Source organism: Babylonia areolata, chromosome 29 (assembly GCF_041734735.1).
Source record: "Babylonia areolata isolate BAREFJ2019XMU chromosome 29, ASM4173473v1, whole genome shotgun sequence".
Lineage (NCBI taxonomy): Eukaryota > Metazoa > Mollusca > Gastropoda > Neogastropoda > Buccinidae > Babylonia > Babylonia areolata.
Window position 1 is genome coordinate 36,068,119 of NC_134904.1, and position 11,029 is coordinate 36,079,147.

Genomic DNA, 11,029 nt, shown 5'->3' on the forward strand with positions numbered 1-11,029 from the left:
TTATCGTATTGTATTATATGGTATCGTATCATAACGTTACATCACGTATCTTCTTCTTCTTCTTCTTCTGCGTTCACTCGTATGCATACGAGTGGGCTTTTACGTGTATGACCGTTTTTACCCCGCCATGTAGGCAGCCATACTCCGTTTTCGGGGGTGTGCAAGCTGGGTATGTTCTTGTTTCCATAACCCACCGAACGCTGACATGGATTACAGGATCTTTAACGTGCGTATTTGATCTTCTGCTTGCATATACACACGAAGGGGGTTCAGGCACTAGCAGGTCTGCACATATGTTGACCTGGGAGATCGTAAAAATCTCCACCCTTTACCCACCAGGCGCCGTCACCATGATTCGAACCCGGGACCCTCAGATTGACAGTCCAACACTTTAACCACTCGGCTATTGCGCCCGTCCATTACGTATCATATCATAACGTAACGTAACGTATTGTATTGTATCATATCCAATCGTATCGCATCACATCCTATCGCACTGCAAAGGGGAACAAGCACTGACCTTCAAACCTGGCCAGTCCCCAGTTCCAGCCCTTGATCGACATGTCCACCTTCTCCAGTGAGATCTCAAAGAAGTCCTGCAGGAACTTGCTCACCTTCTCAAACTCCTACACACACACACACACACACACACACACACACACACACACACACACAAGGGTGTATAAATAGATAGATAGATAGACAGACAGACAGATAGACAGACAGACAGACAGATAGATAGATAGAGAGACAGATAGATGTAACAGGCCACTATTTCTTTACAATGCACAAAGGACCATAGCAATCCATCTATTTCAAGTTGCAGAGCTTATTTTTTTCTTGTTCTGACATCACTGTGGAGTGATGGCCAAGAGGTAACACGTCCACCTAGGAAGTGAGAGAATCTGAGCACGCTGGTTCAAATCACAGCTTAGCCGCTGATATTTTCTCCCCCTCCAATAGACCTGGAGTGGTGGTCTGGACGCTAGTCATTCAGATGAGATGATAAACTGAGGTCCAGTGTGCAACATGCACTTATCGCACGTAAAAGAACCCACGGCAGCAAAAGGGTTGTTCCTGGCAATATTCTGTAGAAAAATTCACTTCGATAGGAAAAAAAAAAATGCACGCAGGAAAAAATACCAAAAAATGGGTGGCGCTGTAGTGTGGCGATGCACTCTCCCTGGGGAGAGCAGCCTGAATTTCACACAAAGAAATCTGCTGTGATAAAAAGAAATACAAATACAAATACAAATACACATGTCCAAAGACTTATTTCTGCTGTGGTACTGTTACAAAACCTTTTTTGTAATCCAGCACAAATATACATACTAATAAACTATGGAGTAGACAACCGCTGATCAAAGTCCAAACAAATGCTGGCACTGAACCTGTGTAGAAGTATATGCTATCTGTATGTATGTGTGTGTATGTGCACAGTGTATACATGTGCATATGTGTGTGTGTGTGTGTGTGTGTGTGTGTGTGTTTTGTAGGTGTGCAAGTTTAAATCATTTTGCTTCTCACTTTCTGTCTTGGCTTCAGACCCACTGAATTCAATGCAAAGAAATAAATTTAAAAAAATAAATAAATGTTAATAAATCTGCATCAACATATATCTCACTGTGCATTTGCCTTAGCCAGGGTAAAAGCCTATGCTTCATGAGTTAATGTTGCTTCACTGTACATTCATTCAGAAACAAACATAACTTTGATTAACACTTTGAGTGCTGCTGATGAGTACGTTCATCAGTGAAAGGCAGTCACCTCAATGAGATATGACAGAATTTACACGTCAGTTTTGTCAGTCATCAGGTGATCAGTACCTGGACCTCTTCATCTTAGGATTGCATTATTTTTAGTCAGCAAAATGAATTCACAACTTAAAAATACATACAAAGTGGTACATACACCCCAAATCTATATGTCGCACTGACCTCATTTCATAAAGGTTTGGCAGTCAAATGGTTAACGACAAAAAAGAAAGTTTATAATAATGAAGGTAAGAGTGCAGAATATGAAATATGTATATCCTATATCCTTCTATAAATGTCCTATGTCTGATTACACTTCTGTTCTTATTTATGAATCAATTTAATATGATTATTGTACCTGAATTGTTTAGTACTAAGTTTTGTACACTGTAAAGAAGAAAAAGAAAAAAGAATGAATAAAAAATAGTTTTGAAAAAGCCACAAAACAAAACCCAAACAAAAAAGTGATGGTCATGAGTTGTATTGACTCTTTCCATACGAACGGCGAAAGAGACAACGTCAACAGCGTTTCACCCCAATTACCATCATCAAAATATTGCAAGCGGAAGGCTCTTATACTGAAGACGTGAATGTTGACAAAGAATACCACAATTCTGACGATGGAAGCTAAAGGTTGGGTCATTCAGACACCCACTGGACATCCGAGGGGTCTGTGTAGAGGAGAAGAGAGGACTGGCCGTACTGAGTGAGTTAAAAGAATCATAGATAAAGAAAGAAAGAATAAGCCAAAGTCCATTTCCATCCTCTGCACCTCCTTACCGTTTCTTTGAAACCATCGTAGCGGTGAATGTGACCACTCTTCAGCACCATCTTCAGACAGTAGCCCCGTGCACGCTTCAGCCACTGGGATTTCTCCACCTCCGAACTCTGGAACTGGTCCACTTTGCCTGTCTTGCTGTTCTTGAAGATCACACTGTTCCTCTGAAGCTTCAGCCTCCCTGGATTCTGCATGTGCAGTGACAATGAAATGTTTAAAATGCAGGTTTAATGAAAAAAAAAAAAAACTGAGTTAAAATTATCAATGACAATACAAACATGTGCCAACAATTAAAAGAAAATTAACAATAAAAATGTGTGGTGTTGCGACAAGAAAAATAACAAATGAAAATGAGCGGTTATAATTGTAGTCCACACATGGGACTCAAAGCTATGGACGCTTTTCTCTTACTCCTCACGGACTGGTGGTGGTGGCAGTTCACTCGGAGTATCAAAAGATGTAGGAGAGTGGGGTGGAATGGTGGGGACAGGGTTACTGGATAAACAAAACCAGCCACAGTACGTTGCTCAGTGAGTTACCTCAGTAACAAAAACATGAAATACAGAGAGAGAGAGAGAGAGAGAGAGAGAGAGAGAGAGAGAGAGAGAGAAGATAGATTATATCTATCTATATATCTATATCAATATATATATGATATATATATATATATGTGTGTGTGTGTGTGTCTGTGTGTGTGTGTGTGTGAATATATATACATACATACATACATACATATATATATATATATATATATATAATACACACACACACACACACACACACACACACACACACTCTGCTCTACCCCAAGCACAAATCAGTTGTAAAAGATAAAAGTTTAACCAAGACTTTTTTTTTCTCTTTTTTTTTTTTTTTTTACACTTCTTCTCTTTCTTTATGTAAAGCAAAGACATCAATATATACATAAAGACACACACACACACACACACACACACACACTCACACACACACACAAGCATTGGAGTAAGTTCCCTAAGCCACGACACACCACTTCAACACAGACCAGACATTATAATAACACATGCAACCTAACACACATCCAATAAGACTAAAGAAATCATGACAATGTTCTGTCGTGACCTCCTTCAGATTCCAGTTGGAAAGAAAATACCCAAGAGGAGGTAAGAATAACACACACACACACACACACACACACAGAGGAAGAGTGACAGACAGACAGAGATTGTTACTATGTGTATGTGTTTGAGTGGCGTGATGTGGGGATGAGGGGGGAGGGGGAGGGGGTTGAGGATGGAAAGTATTGAGCTGGGCGGTCTGAAATCAATTGGTCCAATGTGACTTACAGTATTTTTTTTTTTTTTTCCTTTTCAACACATGATGGAAATACATCCTGTATGCATTACCTGGCTATGCAAGCAGCAGTCTATAAACTATACGCAGTGCATGAGTCAGACTTGTCGAAATGAAAAGATTTTACGCGGCACACATCCACCAGAACAAACAGGAATAATAATTTTCAGTGTCAGGAATAATAAGCGTCTGCATGCTTACCAAAGCCCCTCTAACTTCCTGCACAACGTCAGGGTATTCCTGAAAGTCACTCATGTTTGATTCCGAGGACATTTACACAAAAAATGTACATTGTTTATATTCCGTCCATGTTGATCAAAACATTCGCCGAACCAAATTGGCCCTGAGAGGATATTCGAAAATACAACAATGATTCAGAAACACAATAGTGATTCAGTTTTGTTTGGAGCGATAGTAATGCGGTTTTAGTCAATAGTAACATAGGGTGTGTCTTAAAATAAATTAAACTCTTTTATGCCTTTTGAGCAAGATCGACGATTCTATTACATTTGAAAATTACGTTGACTTTCCATTCGTACATCATTCCCATTGGAGAAATGGCGCAGTTTTCTACTTTCTGTTTCAATCGACTAAAATCGTTTGGACAAAGCCCTGATGACAGTAACACTTAAAATGTAGGTCTATCGCTGTTTAAGATATTGAATAAAGAAACGCATGTTTTTAAGTTATCATTACCGTGTGTTTAAAGGAGCATTTAACTTCGATTCTCATTTGTTGTCATTTTCGGACATGGTCTTTTCTTAGAATTACCTCCCTTATATCACACTCCAGAAACTGGGGAATGACGGGGTTCATGTTGTGGTTTTGAAAAATAACATACTATATAGTGTCACACACACACACACACACACACACACACACACACACACACACACACACACTACTTTTACAATCCTATATTCAAAGACGCGCACGCGCGCACATACTGACACACAGTGATGCTGTGCCGCACATTGTCGACAGATGCCCGTCCGTTGATCAGTCGCGACAGCCCTCGTGAATGCCTTCCCCTCGATCAGTCTAATCGCCCCACCGCGACACTGCACGGATCTACCTGTTCTGCGTTAGAATGTATACATGTACCTAGCTTCTCCACTCCGTCTCCGTCACCCCCATTCACCACCCCGGCCTGCCCATTCACACTAGCTGGTAGATAGACAGACCTATCACTAGGGGAAATGCAGGTGAGTTGTGTGTGTGTGTGTGTGTGTGTGTGTGTGTGTGTGTTTTGCCGGATAACTATAATGTTTACATTGTAATACCTGAGGGGGAACACGTGACGAAATCAAACACCTGACTCACACACGCTCACATCTAACATTCGCATACTGTTCATTTGTTCCATATCATTGATGTGTGTGTGTCGGTGTGTCAGTGCCACGGTGTGTGTGTGTGTGTGTGTGTGTGTGTGTGTGTGTGTGTGTGTGTGTGTGTGTGCCGTGTGTGTGTGTGTGTGTGTGTGTGTGTGTGTGTGTGTGTGCCGGTGTGTCTATCTGTCTGTGTATGTATACTGTATGTCTCTTTCTGTGTCTGTCGATGTTTATGGCTCAGTGTGTCTGTGTCAGTGTGTGTGCTTCCGCGTGTTATTGAACTGAGAACTGATGCGCCAGGACAAACGCTCAATTAAAACAGTTGTCATGTGCCTCTTGTTGTACCGGAGAGCTTTTCGGAACCCACGAAATCGAACGGCGTCGTCAGCCTTTGCTCTGAGTGTGTGTGTGCGTCCGTCATGATATGTGGCAGCTGACAGTGATGAGGAGAGAGACTCTGTGTGTGTGTGTGTGTGTGTGTGTGTGTGTGTGTGTGTGTGTGTGTATGTGTGGGTGGGTGGGTGCCGGGGTGGGTGTGTGTGTGTGTGTGTGTGTGTGTGTGTGTGTGTGTGTGTGTGTGTGTGTGTCTGTCTGTCTCTCTATTTGTCTGTCTGTCTGCTTGTGTGCATGAATCAGAGCGCATACATGTGTTTGCTTGTGTGTGTGTGTGTGTGTGTGTGTGTGTGTGTTCAAGCTGTGTGAGTGTTCCACCTGTGTGTGTGTGTGTGTGTCTGTCTGTCTGTCTGTTTGTCTGTCTATAGGTGTGTGGGGGGCGGGGTGTCCGCGAGCGCGCGCGCGCGCGTGTGTGTGTGTGTTTGAGTATGTGTGTTAAGGACACTGGCTTTGACTGGCATGCTCTTTATCTCCATCCCCCTTCCATCACACACACACACACACACACACACACACACACACACACACACACACACACACACACACACACACACAAACCTGTAGGACAACTATACGCTCTAAACTTAGGCTCACACGCCGTTCCACCTGACAAAGAAGCGGATGTGCAACAAATGTCCCTTTTACGGATGGACGATGTTTAAAAAGATTTTTTTTTTAATGATGTATAATGATGATAAATAAAGAAGTAAAATATATATCGACGTGAGTGAGTGATATGTCGACATTTACTGCGACAGTCCTCCATTCATGGGTTGTAAACGAAATTAAGCGAGCACGATTCTACGTTATAAATGTATATTGATCTTCTTCTTCTTTTTCTTCTGCGTTCACTCGTATGCACAAGAGTGGGCTTTTACGTGTATGACCGTTTTTACCCCCCCCCCCCACCCCCCATGTAGGCAGCCACACTCCGTTTTCGGGGGTGTGCATGCTGGGTATGTTCTTGTTTCCATAACTCACCGAACGCTGACATGGATTACAGGATCTTTAACGTGCGTATTTGATCTTCTGCTTGCATATACACACGAAGGGGGTTCAGGCACTAGCAGGTCTGCACATATGTTGACCTGGGAGATCGTAAAAATCTCCACCCTTTACCCACCAGGCGCCGTCACCGTGATTCGAACCCGGGACCCTCAGATTGACAGTCCAACGCTTTAACCACTCGGCTATTGCGCCCGTCATATATTGATCTATTTGTGTGCACCCCGGCTCAGATGCTACAACGCAAGTTGAAGCTGTGTTCCTGTGACAATCATTAATTTATTATTTTCTGCGCCTGTACCTTGCGCCTGTACTGACGACACACACAAGAAATCGTTGGGCTTTGGAGGAGGTAATGCATTGCACTCGATCCATGTCTCGTGTTGATATAAATAAAAGTTAAACATGAGGTGAGTCAGGAGTGTTGCGGAGAGTGTGGGGGAAGGTTCGTCATTAGATTTAAAAATGAAATAAAATAAAAACGAAAGAGAGAGAGATAGTAAAAAAAAAAAAAAAAAAATAAAAAAGAGAGAGAGATTCAACACAAATCATTTGAATTCTGCAGTGTAACAACAATCCAATCATTTCCCTGTGTGCTTTCATTGTGCGTCGAGTGGTGTTACGGTTTCAGTGAGCCAAGTCGTGCGAACGGAGCCTGTAGCATGAACGTCGTTGACATCAGTTGTGTATCCTGCTGTTGTGAGTACTGACGACGGAAACGCATCCTTCGAAGTTATTGATTCGATCCTTCGTGACCCGGCTGCATGGTAGGGTTAATATAGATATAGATCCTGGCTGTACTGTAGCACTGACACCGCACCTCATCTCAGTGTCTACACACGCTTACTGACACATTATATTATAGTTGTAATGCTACGAATTTTGGGGGTACTTCAGCTGTTATTTTTTATATAAAGCTGGTGTATTGATTTACATATGTGTGTGTGTGTGTGGTGTAAGTGGATTACCCCCTTTTGTGTGCTTTTTTTTTTTTAAAGTGTCACTTGGACAAGCTTTGGTGTTTACATCACTGGTAAGATTTTTTTGTTTTTTTAATCATTGCTGCTGCTTTTTTTTTTTTTTTTTTTTTGCTTTTTTACACACACACACACACACACACACACACACACACACATGAAAATGGGAGGTGTTGTGTTGGCGTTGTTTGTTGTTGTTGTGTTGTGTCTATGCGTGTTTTAGATATATATATATATCTTTGTATCTTTGTTTTCGAATTGGCTAGCTATATGTATGACGTGGTCCGTTTGTCTATTTGTTATGATAAGGTACGATTGTTGTTTTTGTTTTTGTGCTATAAATTTTTACCACAGTCTCTGCCTGTCTCGATCTCTCAATGTAGATGTTACCATCAACATTAATTTTACCTTCACTGCCATCGCGGTCATCATCATCATCATGACCACCATCACCGCTTCCTTCTTTTTCGTCGTCTGCTTTTTCTTTCTGCTGTTGCTGTTCCTTCGCCTTCTTGTTCTTGTTCTTGTTCTTCTTCTTGTTCTTCTTCTTGTTCTTCTTCTTGTTCTTCTTCTTGTTCTTCTTCTTTCTCTTACTCCTTCTCATCTTCTTCTTCTTGTTCTTCTTCTTGTTCTTCTTCTTCCTCCTCCTCCTCCTTCTCATCTTCTTGTTCTTGTTCTTGTTCTTCTTGTTCTTGTTCTTGTTCTTGTTCTTCTTCTTCTTCTTCTTCTACTTCTTCTTCCTCCTCCTCCTCCTTCTCATCTTCTTGTTCTTCTTCTTCTTGTTCTTGTTCTTGTTCTTCTTGTTCTTCTTCCTCCTCCTCCTCCTTCTCATCTTCTTCCTCCTTCTTCTCTTCTCTGTATTCCTCAATACACCCCTTCCTAGTCTTCCTCCTCCTCGTATTCCTCCTTCTGCTCATTCTGTTCTTTGCTCCTTCTTCTGTCTTCTTCTCCCTCCTCCTCCTCCCCCTCTTCTTCTTTCTCATTTTCCTCCTTCTCGTGTATTCTTCTTCCTCCTTCTCATATTTATCCTTCTTCCTATTCTTTTCCTTCTTCTCCTCCTTCCCCTTCCTCCTCCTCCTCCCCTTCCTCCTCCTCCTCCCCTTCCTCCTCCTCGTCCTCCACCTACCCTTCCTCCCCCTCCTCCTCCTCCTCGTCCTCCCCCTCGTCCTCCTCCTCCCCTTCCTCCTCCTCGTCCTCCTCCTCGTCCTCCTCCTCGTTCTCCTCCTCCCCTTCCTCCTCCTCCTCGTCCTCCCCCTCGTCCTCCTCCTCCCCTTCCTCCTCCTCCCCTTCCTCCTCCTCCTCGTCCTCCTCCTCGTCCTCCCCCTCGTCCTCCCCCTCGTCCTCCTCCTCCCCTTCCTCCTCCTCCTCGTCCTCCTCCTCGTCCTCCTCCTCGTCCTCCTCCTCCCCTTCCTCCTCCTCCCCCTCGTCCTCCTCCTCCCCTTCCTTCTCCTTATCGTCCTCCTCCTCCCCTTCCTCCTCCTCCTCGTTCTCGTCCTCCTCCTCCACTTCCTCCTCCTCCTCGTTCTCCTCCTCCTCCTCCCCTTCCTTCTCCTTCTCGTCCTCCTCCTCCCCTTCCTCCTCCTCGTTCTCCTCCTCCTCCTCCCCTTCCTTCTCCTTCTCGTCCTCCTCCTCCCCTTCCTCCTCCTTCTTGTCCTCCTCCTCCTCCTCCACCTCCTCTTCTTCCTCCTCCCCTTCCTCCTCTTCCTCGTCATCCCCCTTGTCCTCCTCCTCCTCGTCCTCCTCCCCTTCCTCCTCCTCCTCCCTATTCCCCTCCCTCCTCTTTGTCTTTTTTGTCTTCTTTTTCTTCGTCTTCTTCTATCATCGATTTGCAGATTTTACGCTTATGAAATGTCCTGTCCTCTCTTTTAGATAATAGAATACATCATTCCGAAACTAGTATTACATCCATCAATCTGAACTGATTGGCGAATACGTAAGCAATAGTTGTATGCGTATTTTAGTATACAAGTAGACCCAGAGACGGGGGAAAAAAAACAAAAAACAAACAGGAATGGAGTTTATCCTTTATATTATAACTGATGTACACACAACATTTCTGGGGGTGCGGGGAGGGGGAGGGGGGGAGGGGGGGATGGAGGGGGGGGGGGTGAATACCGGCTTCCATAGAAAATAACACCCCCACAAAATGTATTGACTGAATTGAACACTGATTATAAAAATTAAAAAAAACTTGAGGAACTATAACAAGCTAGACAGAACGCAACATGTGGTGAAGACGAGTTGTACAGTATTAAAGGTCCTGTAAGCCTTTATGACTGTAGGGGCAGTGAATTCTTATTCACTGAGTCTAGGGTTCGATACTGATAGACTAAATTAAGGCGGGACCCAGTTCTCCCCTTCCGTTTCAGTTTCAGTTTCAGTAGCTCAAGAAGGCGTCACTGCGTTCGGACAAATCCATATACGCTACACCACATCTGCCAAGCAGATGCCTGACCAGCAGCGTAACCCAACGCGCTTAGTCAGGCCTTGGGGAAAAAAAGGTGAATAAATAATAGATAAGCGTACATAAATAAGTAAGTAAGTAAATAAAAAAATAAATAATTACAATATAAAAAAGGTAGTGGTAATAATAATAATAATAATAAATAAATTAATTAATTAATTAATTAATAAATAAGACAACAATGATAAACAAGCAACTAAATGTAAAACATGAAGACACACATTCACACATACACCCACACATGCATAACAGATATGCACCAAATATGCAGTTTCACAGGTATGAAAGCACAGTCAAATATACATAAACGTACATGAGTCCCAACACACACACACACACACACACACACACACACACACATTACCCTACCGCCGCTTTTAATTAACCATCCCCAACCAAAGTTAGGTACCCATTCACACCTGGGTGGAGGGAGGACAAACCGGAATAAAGTGTCTTCACAAAAGTGGAGTGATGGCCTAGAGGTAACGTGTCCGCCTAGGAAGCGAGAGAATCTGAGCGGGCTGGTTCGAATCGCGGCTCAGCCGCCGATATTTTCTCCCCCTCCAATCAGTAGACCTTGAGTGGTGGTCTGGACGCTAGTCATTCGGATGAGACGATAAACCGAGGTCCCGTGTGCAGCATGCACTTAGCGCACGTAAAAGAACCCACGGCAACAAAAGGGTTGTTCCTGGCAAAATTCTGAAGGAAAATCCACTTCGATAGGAAAAACAAATAAAACTGCACGCAGGAAAAAATACCAAAAAATGGGTGGCGCTGTAGTATAGCGACGCGCTCTCCCTGGGGAGAGCAGCCCGAATTTCGCACAGAGAAATTTGTTGTGATAAAAAGAAATACAAATACAAATACAAAAGACACAACATCGTGCCGTGACGGGGCCTCGAACCCTAAACACTGATGAACACTAGAAGTTCAACGTCTTACCAATTCAACCACGGCGTCACCACCCCCCACCCCTCCCTACACAATACAAGACA

General features: G+C 43.3%; 2 protein-coding genes across 6 annotated transcripts in view; one reads left to right on the forward strand and one right to left on the reverse strand.

Annotated features, from left to right (window-relative positions):
* LOC143302222 (FACT complex subunit SSRP1-like) overlaps positions 1–4,272 on the reverse strand; it is a 37,167-nt gene extending 32,895 nt beyond the window's left edge. Inside the window, exons 1-3 of one of the 2 annotated variants that reach the window (XM_076616798.1) lie at positions 4,066–4,272; positions 2,535–2,720; positions 521–626 (exon numbers count right to left, since the gene is read on the reverse strand). In XM_076616798.1, coding sequence (XP_076472913.1) covers positions 521–626; positions 2,535–2,720; positions 4,066–4,137 — 364 coding nt within the window. In that variant the 5' untranslated portion in view covers positions 4,138–4,272. The remainder of the gene's footprint in view (positions 1–520; positions 627–2,534; positions 2,721–4,065) is intronic. The other variant, XM_076616797.1, reaches the window with a different exon arrangement.
* A 2,543-nt stretch (positions 4,273–6,815) lies between these two features.
* LOC143274776 (uncharacterized) overlaps positions 6,816–11,029 on the forward strand; it is a 53,767-nt gene continuing 49,553 nt past the window's right edge. For 2 of the 4 annotated variants that reach the window (XM_076578700.1, XM_076578703.1), the window contains exon 1: positions 6,965–7,626. The gene's annotated coding sequence lies outside the window, so the exon portion shown is untranslated. The other 2 variants (XM_076578702.1, XM_076578701.1) reach the window with 2 other exon arrangements.